This window comes from Miniopterus natalensis, chromosome 14 (genome assembly GCF_054644295.1).
Source record: "Miniopterus natalensis isolate mMinNat1 chromosome 14, mMinNat1.hap1, whole genome shotgun sequence".
NCBI classification, from domain to species: Eukaryota; Metazoa; Chordata; class Mammalia; order Chiroptera; family Miniopteridae; genus Miniopterus; species Miniopterus natalensis.
In genome coordinates this window covers 43,582,887-43,600,703 of record NC_142094.1, presented here as the reverse complement: position 1 = coordinate 43,600,703, position 17,817 = coordinate 43,582,887, and the positions used below count along the sequence as shown (strand labels likewise).

Sequence of the window (17,817 nt, the reverse complement as noted above, 5' to 3'; positions counted from 1 at the left end):
TTAAAGAACTGTCTTTTAGAGAGGGATAGATAAGTGAGGCTTGTCAGGGAGGCAGAGACCCCGTGTCAAATCGCCAGTGAATTAGGCACAGAAACCGTATTTTCTCTATCCCTTCCTGAGATGTGATATGTTTCCAAGGAAAGAAACCTCACATGGGAAGAATAAAGACATCTGCATCTTGGTTTGAGCTGGGCAGTGTCCCCCCACTGCAATAAACCGTAGAGAAGGAGAAGGTCTGATGTGATGTTAGTGTATTGTGTTCCCCCACCCCCATTGCTTTGGCTGCCTTTTAATGTGATTACATGCCTTGCTTGTTCAGGGTAAGGACCTGGGCATGTTGGATCTGTAATTAGTGCAAAGAAAAGCTGCACAAGTGGTGTCTAGGGCTTCAACCAAATAAAGTCAGAGGTGGGGCAACTGCCTAGGGAAATTAAAGAAAGTCACTGTCACCACACCTTAAACCAACTGATGGCCTCTCACTAATCACCCACTGTGAGGTTCATTATTTGGCCCACCTTGCTGAAGGGTAGAGCCAGTCTGTGAGATCAATAAATCTCTGAGCAGTGGAGAGCTTTTCCATAGCAGGCTTGAAAGACATGGGTGGACTGGGAGAACTGGCCAACTTAAATTGGTTCTAAAATTGTGTTTGGTCCTGAAGAATATGAGATGAAAATAGAAATGGAAAAAAAACTTCTGCATGTTATATGCAGGGTGCCTGTATGGAAGAAACAGTTACCTTTTAAAAGGTATTATCTTTTTTAGCTTAATTTTGTGTCCATCTTTGAGATCCTTGTTTCCAACAAATATATGGGATAATTGTGCCCTGGAAAGATATGCAGGTTATCTTGGACAGAAAGTCACTGTAAGCACCCAGTGGAGGAAGGGATGCTCACTCAATGAAGTCTATGATTTTGTTATCAGGTTGCTATTTGTTCTAATTCCTGTGCTATTGGCTTGTTTTCTTTTTTTCAACCACTTTGAGCTAAAGTGTTCTGAAAAGAACCAATTCTTGCTTCCCAAGGAATCTCTCAGAACCTGTTTTGATCTGAGAATTCTCTGCTTCTGGGTTTCCTTGTTTAGTGCAATAAGACAAGAAATAATGGGTGCCCTAGCTTCATGTTCCTAGATTTTATTCTTTTCTGTGCAAAAGTACAGAAATATCTGCTGTGTGCCAAGCCTGGGGCTATAAAAATACAAAAATCGTACCTGCCCATCCTTGACGACTTTGCAGTATAAGAATCAGGACTGCTGCTTTCTTGCTTAGACCTTTGCCTGTCTGCTGCCTAGTAGACCTCTCGGAGATGTACTTGGCATGCTTGCAGCAGCCCACCCGACCCTTTACAATCCTGAGAAAGGCAAATAAACCTCCCTGTTCTCCTTGTACTGTGGTGAAGTACTGCCGCCTTCTAAATCTGTACAAGGTTAGCTAATGACCCTTATTTGGAGTGAGTTTCCACATGGGGAGCCATGATCATCTCATATATTTTATCCCTGCCTCAGTTTCATTAAAAAGGCAAAAGCAGAATCATCATTAGATGTCTGTGGTGTAAGTCTCTAAGCTTGTCAAATGGTTGAGCTTGTCAGAAAGTCCAGGTTAAGTGTACCCACTTAAAAAACCTCATGTGGCTAGTGCCGAGCTGAAAATTATTCCAAACATTATTGATTGCTACCCAGAATCCATTCAATTTGTCAGGGAAGAATGCCAGTGGTGGAGAAGTGGAAGGAAGGAGTACAATGAGGGGAATCCTTGACATTATTGAAACACGGAGTACTCCTTGCTTAGAGTGACTGATACATCAAAGTCTGAATCATTCTTGCCCCAACCAAAAATGAAGTAGTAAGACCAAAAAAAGACATAAGCTTACTGCTATGGCCATACTTTTTTTTTTTGAGTAGTATGATTTGCTGGACTTATTATTATTTTTAATATATCTTTATTGATTTCAGAGAGAGGAAGAGAGAGGAAGAGAGAGATAGAAACATAAATGATGAGAGAGTCATCATTGATCGGCTGCCTCCTGCACGCCCCCGACCGGGGATCAAGCCTGCATCCCGGGCATGTGCCATTGTCTGTGTCTATGAGAATCAGTTTTATATCCCACATATGAGTGAAGTCATGTGGTTCTTAGCTTTTTCTGATTGACTTATTTCACTTAGCATAATATTCTCAAGGTCCATCGGTGTTGTTGGAAATGGCAGTATTTCATCTTTTCTGATGGCTGAGTAGTACTCCATTGTATATATGCACCACATCTTCTTTATCCAGTCCTCTACTGCAGGACACTTTGGTTGTTTCCATGTCTTGGCCATTGTGAATAATGCTGCAGTGAACATAGGGGTGCACATATCTTCGCAAATAAATGTTCTCAAATTTTGGGGTAGATACCCAGAAGAGGGATTGCTGGGTCATATGGTAACTCTATTCTTAATTTTTTGAGGAACCTCCATACTATTTTCCATAGTGGCTGTACCAGTTTACATTCCCACCAGCAGTGGTTTTTCTCCACAACCTCTCTAACACTTATTACTTGTCTTGATAATAGCCATTCTAACAGATGTGAGGTGGTATTTCATTGTAGTTTTGATTTGCATTTCTCTATTAGTGATGTTGAGCATCTTTTCATATATTTGTTGGCTATTTGTATGTCTTCTTGGGAAAAGTGTCTGATCGGGTCCTCTCCCCATTTAAAAAAATTTTTTTTTTTTTGCCCGGCCAGGCGTGGCTCAGCGGTTAAGTGTCGACCTAGGATCCAGGCGATCAGGGTTCGATTCCCGGTCAGGGCACATGCCCAGGTTGTGGGCTGCAGCCAACCAATGACTCTCTCATCATTGATGTTTCTATCTCTCTCTTCCTCTCCTTTCCTCTCTCTGAAATCAATAAAGATATATTTAAAAAAAAAAAAAAAAAAATTTTTTTTTTTTTTTTAAGAGGAAGAGAGAGGGAGAGAGAGAGAGTGTGAAACATTAATGTGAGAGAGAAATGTCGATTGGTTGCCTCCTGCATGCGCCCCAGCCGGAAATCGTACCCAGCACCTTTTGGTGTATGGGAAAACACTCCAGCCAATTGAGCCACACCTGCCAAGGCGTAGGTTTGTTGGTGTTTTTTTAATGTAATTGTAAATGGAATTGTTTGTATTCTGCTATTTTACTGGATTCATTTAGCAGTTGTAGCAGTTTTTTGGTGGATTCTTCAGGGTTTTCTGTATACAGTAGCATGTCATTTGTGAATAATGACAGTTTCACTTCTTACTCTACAATTTGGATGCCTTTTATTTCTTCTTATCTGAGTGCTGCGGTGAGGGCTTCCAGATATCATACTTGTTCTTGAGCCTAAAACTGTACTTTGAGAAAGTTTATTCATTCATACAGGTTGTTGAATTTAACGGCATAAGTTGTTCGTAACACTCTTCCCCACCCCTTAAATGCCTATAGGATTTATCATTTATGATATAGATAATGTGTGTGTTTTCTGTTTGGTTTCTGATCATTCTGGCTAGAGGTTTATCAATTTTATTAGTACTTTCAAAGAATCAGCTTTTAGTTTCATTGATTTTCTTTTGTTTTTCTGTTTCCTATTTTATTGATTTATATGATTATCTGTTATTTCCTTCTATTTGCTTTAGTTTAATTTGCTCTTTTTCTAATTTTTTAGATGGAAACTTAGTTCATTGTTTTGAATTCATATTTTCTAATATAAAAATTTAGTGCTATAAAATCTCCATGTTAGCAACATCCCATAAATTTTGGTATGCCCTGTTTTCATTTTCATTCAGTTCAAAAATATTTTCTCATTTCTTTTGTGATATTTAGAAGTATGTTGTTTTGTTTTCGTTATTTGGGGATTTTCCAGACAAATTTCTGTTACTAATTTTTTATTTAATTCCCTGGTAGACTGAAAATATACATTTTCAGCTCTTTTAAATTTATTGAGATTTGTTTTATGGTCCAGGATATAGTCTGTCTTGTTGAATGTTCTATGGGCATTTTAAAGAAATACGTATTCTGCTGTTGTTGAGTAGAGTTTTCTACATATATGCCTTTAGATCAAGTTGGTTGATAATGTTGTTTAAGTCTTCTATATGTACTGACTTTCTCTCTACTTGTTTTATCAGTTACTGAGAGAAGTATTGAAACCTACAACTGTAATAGACTTTTCTATTTCTTCTTTCAGTTCTGTCACTTTTGATTCATTCAGAATTTTGAAGCTGTGTTATTAGGTATACATACAAAATAGAACCATCTCATTAATGAACAATCCCCTTTATCATTATGAAATTTCACTCTTTATTCATGATAAATTCCTTGTTTTGAAGTCTCCTTTGTCAGATATTAATATAGCAAATCTACTTTCTTTCAATTAGTGTTTTATAACATATTTTTATTTTTTTTTAACTTTCAACATAGCTGTCTTTATATTTTAGTTGATTGTGATTTTATATCCAGTTTAATAATCTCTGCCTTTTTTTTTTTTCAATCTTCACCCAAGGACATTTTTTCCATTGCTTTTCAGAGAGAAAGGAAGGGAGAGAGAGAGAGAGAAACATCAATGTGAGAGAGACACATCGATTGGTTGCCTCCCATACTCACCCCAACTAGGGCTGGAGATTAAGTCTGCAACTGAGGTATGTGCCCCTGGCTGCAATCGAACCGTGGACACTTCAGTCTGCAGGCCGACACTCTAACCACTGAACCAAACTGGCTAGGGCAGAGCCAACTTTCCATTCTCCAAAAGAGACTGTAACTACTCTGTTCCCACTTCTGTGCTCTTCTACTTTAATCCAGCCAAATCCCTAATCATAGAAAAATTAATCTCTGGATGATTTGAAATAGATATAGTAGTTTAAAGGAAGGAAGAAGATGAAGGCTTTTTAAAGGATTTTTCATGATAATCTCCACCTATCTCTCCCACTGTGCCTCTGGCCATATGATCTATTTCAGATATTTATTCACTAGAGATTATGATGTTAGGCCCCATTTCTTCTGCAAAGCAGAAAAGGATAGCTTGAGAGATCAATCTCTGAATCCACAAACGAGCATCACCAGGCATAAGTATAGACATTGCCTTTGCTTCTCTCTCCCATCAGTTAGAGGGAGCTGAGGGGGTGCTGCTTATTCTGCAGGCTGATAATGAAAAAAATAATGAAAGATTTTGTTCCATAGAAAATTGTTGGGGAGTGAAGTTCGTCCCTCTCAGTGATTCCAGATTTGGGACAAAACTGTCCTTGTGCTCATAGAACCAAAGTGTGATTTATCAGGTTTGCTCTCCATGCCATCCCTCTAAACTGTTTGTTGCTCTAGCATAATATCCATCTCTAAAAGAAATAGTGTTGAACTGAGTAGTCCTTCAAGAATGTTCAGTGGCAAATGGGACTGCCAGAGAGGAGAAGATCCAAGTAGCTTCAAGCAGTTTTTATGGTAAATGCAGACCGAGATCTCCCTCTTATCATCCGTGGAGGAACAACAGAAGTCAGATATACCTTTTCAGCCAGGAATACTGAAATCTTTATCCTTCTACCCAGTAAACTTCCTCAAACTCAAAGGAAGATCATTTTTTCTATAAAAATGAGAATGACCTACTCGGGGCATTACCTAACTCCCTTCTCTCTAACACTGAAATACTCTCTAATATTGGCAAGAGACTAAGCGAAATTGGAGCTCTGATCTTTTATTTTCTCTGAAGGGACCTAATCTAGCCTCCCACCTTCCTTTACTTTGCCAAAACCAGACCTTCCCTAGAACTGGTTATGGATCTCCAATGAGGAATAATTCTCTTTTCTCCCAGAAGCAAATAAAGGTCTGTCCCTAACCTTGTAATTTCACCAGTCTAAGGACAGGCTGTCAGTGGCATTCTCACAATTAAGTTAAATGGTCAGGTATTAACTTGGAAGGGAAATTCTGATGACAGAAGCGAAAAGCCAATTCTTCTTCCTCCATAATCCATATTCTTCCAAATTCAGGACTAGTTAAAGTTAAACAAGAAGCACTGCAGTCCTGGCCAGTGTGACTCAATTGGTTACAGTCAGCTGGAGCGCCAGAGGGTCGCAGGTTTGATTTCTGGTCAGGGCACATGCCCAGGTTGCAGATTCAATCCTTAGTCGGGGTGCGCATGAAAAGCAACAAATTCATGTTTCTCACATCAATGTTTCTCTCTCTCCCTACTTCTGTCCCTTTCCCTCTCCCTTTCTCTCTCTAGAATCATTGAAAGGTATATCCTTGGGTAAGGATTCAAAAACAAAAGAAGAAGCACTACAAAGATGTTCTCCAAGTAAAGACTTGGTAGATCACTACTGGGTCTAGTTGTGCCTGGATCCTGAAAAAGAGTTTCAACCAGTAGCTAATAATTTTTAAGATAACATAGTTAAGGGCATGGCTCTAGAGTCAGCCTTCCTGAACTCATATCTTAGCTCCACCACTTACTAGCAGGGTGGAGCTGGGTGAGCCTCAGTTTACTCATCTATAAAATGGGAATAATAATGTTTATCCTATAGGGCTGGTAGTGAGAGTTAAATAAGACGATGTATATAAAGTGCCAAACATACTGCTTAACACACAGAAAGTGTGTTATTATTAGCTGTTTTTATTCTCTTTCATTTTAATATGACTCCATGAATAACTTTCTAGGACCTGAAATTCCAACTCCTGCCATAAATGAGCAAATGCCCCCCTCCCTGACTTTCTGGAAGAGACCTGTGCTCTACAGGCTCACCAATGAGGGATTTACTGTGGAGGAAAGAACACACTGCTTTCAAGTTTATACATTAGCAGGTGTAGACAGGCAGAGTGGCAGGCCCTCTCCTGGAGGAGCAAAAATGCTACTACTATTGATTTCCTCACTGAAATTGTGCCACAGCTTGAAGAAAGAGACCCACTGTTACATTATAGATTTTCCACAACAGCCTAACAGAGTCCTAAGAAACAGTAAACATTCAACATGCTTGTGGACTAATTTAGTAACTCTCAGGCCCAACCAAAAAGGAAAGGAATCTCTCATCAAGGTCACACAATGAAATCAGAGTTAGGCAATCACAGTACACCCAGCACTGTTTCAACACTCTGATAGGTTTGTTTCGGAAACCCTCAGAGCCAAGTCCTGCCTTTAAGGAGCTAACAAGCAAAACAGGAAATCAAGATAAACCACCATGAAAAGCATATCCACAGATGTAAGCACACAAATAGGGTTGAGCCAGTAGCACTAAGTGTGGTTTGGAGTCAGCTGCAAAACTAACCAGTGAATGGGCAGCCAGGTTGTAGTCACGCCACACCTTTTAAGACAGGGACAATGAAGAAATCTAAGGTCTCTTCTATTTTGTCTACTACCTCCTCCACTTTACATGACTGTGTCAGCTAATTCTGAGGGCAAGATTCTCCGTCAGCGAGCAGGGCCCCTGAGACAACAGCTGTAGGGAGGGCCATTACCTCTGACAGGTCTGTGACTCCGGCATTGACAGTTTAGGCTCCACCTCAAGGGCAGATTGTTCAGGCTTAGCCTTGATGCTGAAAATAAGTCCTATAAAAAGGATGAGCTAAAGGTTGAAAGGATAGGAAAGAATGTTACTTTACTCCCAAAATATACAATCCATAGTGTTAATTTCTTTCTTTTTTAAATATATCTTTATTGATTTCAGAGAGAGGAAAGGAGAGGGAGAGAGAGAGACAGAAACATCAATGAGGAGAGAGTCATTGATCAAGCCCGCAACCCGGGCATGTGCCCTGACCGGGAATCGAACCCGGATCGCCTGGATCCTAGGCCGACACTTAACTGCTGAGCCACGCCCGGCAGGGCTAATTTCTTAAAAATCAGGTTTGATCCATTCTGAAATGCCCTTGTGAGGTGTGTTCAAGCTGTGAAGAAGGTAATGAACACAAACTTGCTGTCAGGTCACATGCTTTTACTTAGTTGTCCCCTAATTCTCACTCTGCTGGGAATTCAGTCCAACAGCGATTTGAGACTAAGCAACTTTTTGGGCACAGGGAAAAGCCCTCTGACATCAAGGTTGGATAGCCATTGCCAGGAACTTTCCCCAGTTGACTATTCTCCTTCGCTGCTATCTTCAGGGTAGAAGTTATTTCCCATTTTGAAGGCTTTGTCAAAAAAAAAAAGGGCACAGGCTAGTGAATAGTCTGTGGGGAATGTCTATTTTTGTATGCTAGGGGGAGGGTATGAGTGTGTCTGAAACCTCGTCAGCAATTTTGAACTAACTTCACGCACTGGAACCTCTCTCCTTCCTGATCCTGATGTCACCAAAAGCCTCAGAACCTATATGATGCAAGGCTGGCCTCTGTGGGTGTCTCTGCTCAGTTTTTCTTCAGTATAACCTGTATTCCTGTACTACCAAGAGTGGTAAAGTTGGCAGTGGGTAGGCACTGCCTATTCTCTGATTTCTGGCTGATACATTGCCAGTTAACTCAGGACAGTCGGGTCATTATGGAAACCTGCTTTCATATTGAACAGAGAAATTAGGTTTTCTCCTCACCAGAATCTGCCATAGCCTGAATGAAGATGTGCAAGACTCTAGTTTCAGGCTTTATGGTTAAAACTATCTGGGGATAAACAGAACTACCAAATGCTCATTGTCACCAGAAAGAAACTTTCATCATAAAATTAGTAATCATTTATTGACTGTTCATTATGTGCCACACATTGGACAGTCATCTCATTCCATTCTCACATCAGCCTTATAAGATAAATAGTGTTACCCCCATTTTATAGATAAGAAAACTGAGACTTGCCTGGCCGGGTGTGGCTCTGTGGTTGAGCATTGACGTGGGATCCAGGCGATCGGGGTTCGATTCCCGGTCGGGGCACATGCCTGGGTTGCGGGCTCGATCAGTGACTCATCATTGATGTTTCTCTCTCTCTCTCTCTCTCTCTCTCTCTCTCCTTTCCTTTCTCTGAAATCAATAAAGATATTTTAAAAAAACAAGAAAACTGAGGCTTAAAGACCTTAAATAATGCATATATGTTTACATAGCTAATTAGTGGTCCATGGGACCAAAATTCAGGTCTCTTTGGCCTCAAGGCCTATGTCAGGCCCTTCCCCTCAAGAGACCTCAGGGGAGGGGAAGGGTTTAGGTTCACCCCCCACCCCCAGTTTGTTCTTCCCTAAACTGAGGCCATTTCTGTCTTCCACTTAAATCCAGAAGTGGTTCCTTTGTGGTGAAAAATAATCTGTATACATGAGATCTTTGAGATAGTTTGAAATGAGCTGTGAAGACAGTTCCTCTTGAGTCCCAAGAGCTCTCCAGGTAGCTGTTTAGTCATTGGGATGATAATGTTTCCATTAATTGTATGTTACTTTCAGGGACTCAAAACTTTTATTCCCATGTCATTTTGGGAAAATGAATTCAAGTTCCATCTTATAGAGAGAAGAGCTAAGGCTAAGTGACTTGCCTGAGATCCCATAGTAAGAGTGGGACTCCCAGTTCCGTTCTATCAGGCCCCTTGCCAAGACCCAAGTTTCTTTATGGTGAGGGTCATGGGGGTGGAGGGTGGGTATGGACTCCTTAGAGAGCATGTGGCTTATAGGTGATTTACTAACTTTAGAACTACCTTGAGCTGAGGTGGTGAGCATGGTTTTAGGAAGACTACAAGCCCAACAGCTGATGAAAGAAGGTAGACTTGTACTTGGAAGGTGGATTAGGAGGGATCTCAGCCTAGGTGGGACCAGAAAGCCAGAGACTGAGGCTGAAAATTATGGTAAAACTTAAGGCCATTTAGACACAAGGGCTCTGGGCGGTTGCCCTCTAAGTGCTGCCCTTGCTACGTCCCACGCCAGTGTTGAGTGTGAGGCCAAATGGGACATGTTCCTAAAGTCTAAAGCTACAGAAAGCAAAGTCTCAAACTAGAAAAGTACCTCATGCTCCAAAGTTTCAAATGGGCTAGAGCCCTGACCTGAGCTTAGAATGCCTTCTTCTTTTAGGAATTTAAGAGAAGTGATGAGCCCTAGCTGGTTTCACTCAGTGGTTAGAGTGTTGGCCCATGGACTGAAAGGTCCCAGGTTCAAATCCAGCCAAGGGCATGTACCTCTGTTGCAGTCTCGGCCCCGGTTGGGGTGCAAGCAGGAGGCAACCACTCAATGTGTCTCTCTAATATCAATTTTTCTCTTTCTCCTTTCCGCTCTCTCTGAAAAAGCAATGGGAAAAAAGAGAGAAATGATGAGGGCAGGAGATGGCAGAGGCTGGGTGAACTGAAGGGTAACTTTCCCCTGGGTAAAAGAGGGCAAAAGGAAGTAAAGCCTGGACAGGGAGAGCCGAGATCATACACTAAGTCCAGCAAGGCCTGTGGTTTTCTTCCAAGGAGCTGGTAGCTCAGGGGCCTTCTTTGCTTTCATCTCCCTGCAAGAAATGAACAAATGAAGCTGTTCTGGCAAAAGCCAACTTTACTGGGAAAGGAAAAATCCCTGTTCTGAGTGAGATCTTAGATTCCATTCTGCCCTGGCAAGAAAAGAAAGCCCGGGTAATCAAGGCAGCCTTGCCGGAGGCCTGAGGCTCTTGGGATGTAGCATCTCTTTACATGCTGTACCTTCTTCTCAGAAATTGGCCTTAGCGTGGTATTTGTCTTTTGGTACCTGACACTCCTCAGGGAAGGCTGAGCCCACGTTGCTGGGTCATAGACATTGCCTGTGCTGCCCATTGTTTAGGGTTTGGGAAGGCGTGTATTCTATTCTGTCTGGCTTCTGGAGGCTGGTTCCATCTTGGTGGAGTTTTGCCTTTTTCTGGACCTGAGCCATTCACTTCTGAGCGATGACTTTGGCTGTAGGTCTTCCAGCCACGAGCACAGCCCAGGTATATAAGAGAATGAGGTTACTTTGTGTGTCATTGCTGGGTACTCATCCTCCTGCTAACAGAGCTTTCAAATAAAATTTGAAGCAAGGGAGCCAGCCCATACTGGAGTCTTGGGATACATAGTCAGGCAAAGTCACCTTGAGGAGCTTGGGGTCTGGAGGTAGTGAACCCAGAGCCTGGGCCAGACTTCTGCCCTAGCTGTCCTTCACCCCCAAACTCGGGGACACAGCCTTCCCTCTTCTCTATCCATATTCTCTACTCAGGAATTCTTTTTTTTTTTTTTTTTTAATACATCTTTATTGATTTCAGAGAGAGGAAAGGAGAGGGAGAGAGAGAGATAGAAACCTCAATGACGAGAGAGTCATTCATTGGCTGCCTCCTGCAGGCCCCCGACTAGGGATGGAGCCCACAACCCGGGCATGTGCCCTGACCGGGAATTGAACCGCGATCTCCTGGATCCCAGGTCAATGCTCAACCGCTGAGCCACACCCTGGGGGCTCTACTCAGGAATTCTTGGTAGGCAGAAATGTTTGCTACCAAGTGAAATCCGCTCTGGCACAAGACTGGATTGCTGAGAACAGGCCAGAGGCACCTTTGCACCCCTCCGTAGTTCATCCTCAATCCCTCTGACCAGCCCTGAGTCTCGCTTACTCCCGCACCCCCTATCTGTTGTTAGAGCTAAGCCTCCCTCACTACTCATTCTCCTAAGCTACCCGCTGAGCTGGGAGCTCTCTGTAGCATCATGGACTTCCCTCCCAGGTCAGATCACGTTGCACAATAGCTGTCACCCAGTTTATCAGAATGAACAGTTATTCCCTCTCCTGGTCTCTCCTTTCTGCCCAGTTCATCTCTTCTAACTTGATGTAGTGACTCTCTTCCTAATTGTCCTTGCTTTTAATTCATGGTCTTATAAACTGAGGTTACATCAGGACCAGCTATGATAGCCCCTTCCTTTTGAAACCACAGAGATCCAAGGTTCCTGGAGTCAGTGGAGGTCTGAATCCCCACCATAGAAAGTCAGAGGGAAGCATGGTGGGGGAGAGACCCCCTCTTCAGAACAAAAGATGATGTTACCTCTAGCATAGTCTAGAAAGTGTTCCCTACACCCCAAGGCTGGGATACCCAAAGGTTCAATCCAGGCGATGGAAAGACTGAGTTGGCATTGAGAGATGAAAACAAGTGGCAGATGGTGCTGAGGAACATCCCAGGACTAAAGAAATGTGGTTCCCAAAAAGGAAAAAGGAAGGAGACATTGACAAAGTCTTACTGAGCAACTGTGACAACCTGGCCAGAGAAAGCTACAGGATATGGCTGAGAATACATTTATGGTATGGGGACATCAGTGAGCCTTAGATGCTCACTATTCTGTCACCTCTTCTCATGCTCTTTAACAATACCCAGAGTAAACAGCCTTGGTGGCCAGGCTGGACTAGTCAGGAAAAGTGGGGAATGGGAGAGATTAGAAAGTGATCCCAGAATCCTGAGGAATTGCTCCCTGTGGACTGGGGAGTTTGGGGGTGGGTGGGTGGTAATAAGTAGTGAGCAGTGCAGGAGGGGCATGCATCGGGCCAAGTGTCCTAGGATTTGCCTGCACTAAACCCTGCCTGGCCCTTGACCTCCCCCAGGTGCTGGAGGTAGTGCGAGCCAACTATGACACACTCACACTGAAGCTGCAGGATGGCCTGGACCAGTATGAGCGCTATTCGGAGCAGCACAAGGAAGCTGCCTTCTTCAAAGAGCTGGTAAGTCTGCCCCACCTCCATCTCTACCTGTGTCTTTTGGGGGCCATTTCCCAGCCACTGGGTCCTACTGTGCAGGTGAGCATCTAGGGAACAACTGCAATTTGCCAAAGGCTGATGAAATAAGACTTGAGGGGTCTGCTGGGATTGGGTATGCAACTTCTCTCCCAAAGCAGTGTGGGACCAGGCAGTGGGAGAAGATATTCCCCAGGGTACTGGTGCCAGATTGGGAAGTGTGAGAAGCCTGAGACAGCATTGCCCACCTCTCTTCTGCAGCCATAGAGACAGTGCTTGCACAGCTCCAGCTGGGCCAGGGGTTTAATGTGTGTTCCCAGTGGCAGCTCTGGCTCATTACTCCTTCTCCTGTCTTCAGAGCATCTAATGAGAGTAATTGATTCTTCTCCTTCTTACGCAGTCACTTCCTAAATTCCTAACTGGCTCCTCCTCTGAGTGCCCCCCCCCCCAGTCTAGTTCTCCAGTCTTCACTTTCTGTCCCCACTCCCACTTTCAAATCACTCAGCTTCCTGCAGCCTCCACCCTTGACCACCTGGAGCCAGTGAGCATTTGCCCTGCCTCCTACTCCACCTCCCAGTCAGCATCTCTTCACAGACTTGGAGTCTCCCTATTGAGGGTCCCTCTCCTGTGCTCAGAGCTACTTTCAGAAAAAGCTCGGCCTCCCTGTAGTCCTGCCACTCCGCCTGCCTGATTGTTCATGAACATCCTGGCTAGGGGCTGAGACCAGGACACACAGGCCTCTGTACCTACTTCCCATGTCCCCAGACCCCCCACTGCTGGGCAGAAATTGCATCAGCCCAGCTTTTACTACTCTCTGCTGAGTCCAAGATGAAGGTGCTGGATTTTATCTCATTTGTCTTGTGCTAAACACAGCTCAACTCTGACCCTGACATGACATTCCTGGGATTTTGGACTTCCCCAGGGTGAGGAAGACATATTCTGGGTTGAGTTAATTGGGAAAAGGGAAGCCTTTAGTGTAAGGAGATAGCAAATTATTTTTATGGGGTGGTTGGCAAGTCTTTAAAGCGATGTGGGGGAATTACTGGGGGCAAGACTTAACAAAGAGACTAAGTTATTGGGAGATGAGGATAGTCGTGGAGGAGAGCATTAGAAGAGCTCTGTCTCAAGGCTCTTTGACACTAGCTGCTACCGTATATCTGTACCTCTGGCATAGGGAAGCAAAGATGGTCTGGTTGGTTTTGGAGCTAATGAGCTTGAGCTGCCTGCTGTTCACCATGCCCCCCTTCCTCTGCACCAGCCTGAGGACTTCATTAACTTTCCCATAGCAAAGCAGAAATTGAAGGAAAACTCCCTGGACCTTGGAGCCTAGCACAGATAGATACATACTCTTTTTCTCCTTCCTCCTCCATCCCCTTTTCTCTCATACAACATTCACCTCTATCTCCTTTGAACGAATCTCCTTCCAGAGTCTGCTGGATTCCTCTTAGAATGCACTCAGAGTAGGGAGCTTGGCCCTCTGACCCCTTCTCCATAGATCTTTTCCCCTGCTAACACAGGAACCACTTCCTGCAAGGTTCTGGGTCTGTGGGTAGAAAACATGTGAGATGAGCAAGAGGGACACAGCAGGGTTATATCCCATATAATGTGGGGAGGCGTATTTGTGGTATGGAAAGAGTGTTGGACTAAGAAATTAAGGAATTAAGAAATCTGGGCCCTGCCTGACTGGGTGTGGCTTAGCGGTTGAGCATCGACCTAGGATCCAGAAGATCGCAGTTCAATTCCCAGACAGGGCACATGCCCCAGTTACAGGCTTGATCCCCAGTCAGGGGCATGCAGGAGGCAGCCGATCAATGACTCTCATCATTGATGTTTCTATCTCTCCCTCTCCCTTCCTCTCTCTGAAATCAATAAAGATTAAAAAAAAAAAAAAAAGAAAGAAATTTTAAAAAAGAAAACTGGGCCCTGCCCCAGGCCTGGGACTCACTAGTTGTATGACCTGATTCTGGTAATTGTCCTCCTTGGATCATACTCCTGCCATCTATACCAGACAACAGCTGCATCTCTAAACTTTCTTTCCAACCCAAAAAAGTAGATAAATACAAAGGGAAAGTGAGGAGACTAGAAATGCATCTGAAGGGAGATAGCTCCAGAGCGTGAGTCCACTAACATCAGTTTCTCCTTCTCCATCAGACCCCTGACCAGACCAGGCACCCTTGTGCAGGACCAAAGGCCTGCCCTGCCCTCCTCCCTTATCTGTGCTTGCTTCTACCTCATCAGATGCTCAGATCCTCTTCTTGTATATCCATCATAGTTTCTGTCTCTCAGTCTCTCTTCTTTTCTTCCCACTGTCACCGAACTGTTTGCTCATTTGCCTGCAGGGATGATAGCTGTTAAGGTTTATTTCCAGAGAGAAACTTCTAGCACTGAATCTTGGCCTTGTGTCTCAAGACTGCCCTCTACTGTTTGTAACAACTCTCTCCTCTTTTCTCTCTGCCTGTGTCCTCCTCCCTTCCCCCACCCTTTCCCAGGTTCGATCCATTAGCACCAATGTCCGAAGAAACTTGGCCTTCCACACACTCAGCCAGGAAGTCCTGCTCAAGGAATTCTCCACTATCTCCTGAGGCCACGCCAATCTGAGCAGCCACTGACTGCCCTTATCCATGAGGCTTCTGGGCTGGAGGGGGAGTAAGGGGAGAGGGAGCTGTCCCGAATATTGGAGAACAACACAGACCCCGAGTTCTCTCGGGGAAGGCCGCAATTCAGTGGAGCTTGGACAGCAGGGGCCAGGAGGGGCAAGCCAGGGATAATCTTATTTGGGGAGGGATGGGTGGGCACAGAGAGAAACCTTCAAGAATGTAGGGATGTCCAGGGTGGGCTCCCTGGACATCCTCTCACATTTCCAATTGCGATTACAAGTTGTGGCTACTCACTAATTTCCAGGCGCTTTTGGGGCAAGCCTTAGGGTGACGCCAACACCCTGAGGATCAATGGCTCTCCTAGGCTTCTGAAAACACAACTCTCAGATGTAGGTGGAACTAATTCTGCTTCCTTTGGCCTGGGGCTCAGCTGGACTTGAAATCTGTCTCACTCTGTCCAGTCATTAGGACTCTTAGCTCAGGCTTAGTGTAGGGTAGGAATGGAGTACCTTTTTTTATTTTCTAAATCCAGAGCTGACTTCTCTGGGAGACTGAAGATTAGAATCCACCCAGTGTTCTGCTGTCCAGCCACCACTTTCTAGATTTAATTCTTGGTACCAGGAGTACCTGTTACCTTTCCCCTACCTTCCAACCCATTGACTCATCAGCACTGTAGGGTCACAACTTTAGCTTTTCAGTTTGAATCTGGTTTAAAGTGTCTTTAGGGTGTTTGTGTGAAATAAACATTGACAGGTTTTCTGGAGCCCTCAGGTGCCTACTTTGCTGGTTCCCTTTCCAGCAGCTTCCCCAACTCCCTAGCCACCCCCTCCTCTGGGAGCCTCTCCTGCCTCTGCTAAGCTCCCCTCCACGGGTTCCACCCCCTCACCCGGTTGCCGGCTGTTGTTTACATCCAGCCTGCCTGAGAATTTCCTCTGGAGAGGAATCTGTTCCTACTGTGGTTTGGTGCCCGGGAAGGAGAGAACCTGCTGGGGGCAGAATACCCTCCGTCTGAGAGGCTAGTGAGCATCAGAGAGAGGCCATTCTGTCTACCCGTATTCTGGGTGGAGCCACAGGCAAGTCTCCTGACATTTGAGAATCTGAAATGTGATTCCTCCTCTGGACAGCCTCCATGGGACTACTGTAGGCTTTCCCTACCCTACAGGAGCCTCCTAAGTAGCTGCTGCTCTGAGATCCTCCCATTCTAAAACACTTTCTAAAGCCTCAGGATGGCAGGGAACAAGCAGCACAGGAAGAGTCTGGGAGTAAATATAGGAATCCAGCAGTGAGAGCAAGTCAGGTACCTCCCTGACTACTGTTCCACTTAAGCTTCAAGGGAGGGATACTTGCCCCCCTTGGAACCAGGGTTCTGGCTCCAACATTGAGCAGATATGCACTGGTACCAGATTATCCACCAACATGCTGCCATGGACAGATGTAGGTTAAGAGATGAGCAGCTGGGTCACCTCTGATCACTAGACAGATAGCTCAACCTGGGGCATTTAGTGTTTTCCACAGTGGTAAACCCTAGAGGAACGGGAGCTGGAAGCCGGTAGCAAACTGAAATGATTAAAAATTGATTTGTATGGGACATTCTTTTTAGTGTCTTTTTTCTTAATCTCATACCCAGAACTCATTTTTCAAAGACAGAGTTAAGGTAATCTTCCAGGTGCTGGTCCCGTCCGGCGAGGGGGCCCCTGCCTGTCCTTATAGACTCTCTGGCATCTCCTGGCCACAGAGGAAGCAAATGCAGTTCAGAGAGGTGCAGCCTCCCTTGCCTAGTGTGTGGAAGGAGGGAGAAGAAAGTCCTCTTATCTCCAAACTTGGCATTGAGGAAGACAGCCAGCCTATTTGGACTGCTTATGGATTCCTGCCAGTCTTTCCTGTGAAGTGACTGAGGGCAGGTCAAGGGCATGAGGCAGTAAACAGGATTCCATTGTAAAGGCCCATCAACCTCTGGCCTAAACACCTTATTCTAAGGACTCTAAATAGGAGTCCCATCCCCTCCTATTGAACCCAAATAGAATTGAACCCAAATAGAAGCTGTCTGTGCTCTGTCCATCCCCCAGTGTCTGTGCCAGGTCTGTGGAGGACCCTCCAGAGCCAGGGGAGAGCCAGGAGCAGAACACTGCTCCCAAAGACAGCCCTTCCTTTGGCTGCTTGTCCCCTTTTCATGCCTATTCTCCCACCATAATTCCTGCTGGGTTAATTGAATCAAATGCTTGGAAATGAAATCCAATTGAAGAAGTTAAATGTGTTGGGGTCATTTTAGCTGAAGCTGTTAGTCTCAACAGGTCACTCCTCCAAAGGAGCCATAGGGCAGGCAGGTAGGATTACTTGGGACACTGCCACCATACCATCCCCAGACCCACCAGACACTGCACTACCCTCCATCCTCATGGGGGGGGGGGAGGGAGGCTCTTGGGCTAGGAGCCCAGGCAGCATCCTGGGGAAGGTCAGACAAGTAGGGTCAATCATTCAGTAGCCATTCCTGGGAGCTAGAGATAGCCCAGCTCCATGTTAGCCTCTGGCTTTAGAAAAGGAGCTAATGTAAAGGTACGGGGCTCATAGCAAGAGCATTTATTCCCCACTGTGGATCCTCACCTGGATTCCCAAATCCTCAGTTGCCCCCTACTCCTAAATCTTATGGAAAAACAAGGAATCTAGGGCAGAGCAAGTGATAG

At 44.8% G+C, this 17,817-nt stretch overlaps 1 protein-coding gene across 1 annotated transcript in view; it reads left to right on the top strand.

The window, feature by feature from the left end:
- The window catches only part of ARMH3 (armadillo like helical domain containing 3), a 129,160-nt gene extending 113,261 nt beyond the window's left edge, over positions 1–15,899 (top strand). Inside the window, exons 24-25 of the mRNA XM_016219937.2 lie at positions 12,411–12,527; positions 15,029–15,899. Of these exons, the coding sequence (XP_016075423.1) occupies positions 12,411–12,527; positions 15,029–15,121 (210 nt within the window). The 3' untranslated portion in view covers positions 15,122–15,899. The remainder of the gene's footprint in view (positions 1–12,410; positions 12,528–15,028) is intronic.
- Positions 15,900–17,817: the final 1,918 nt, after the last annotated feature.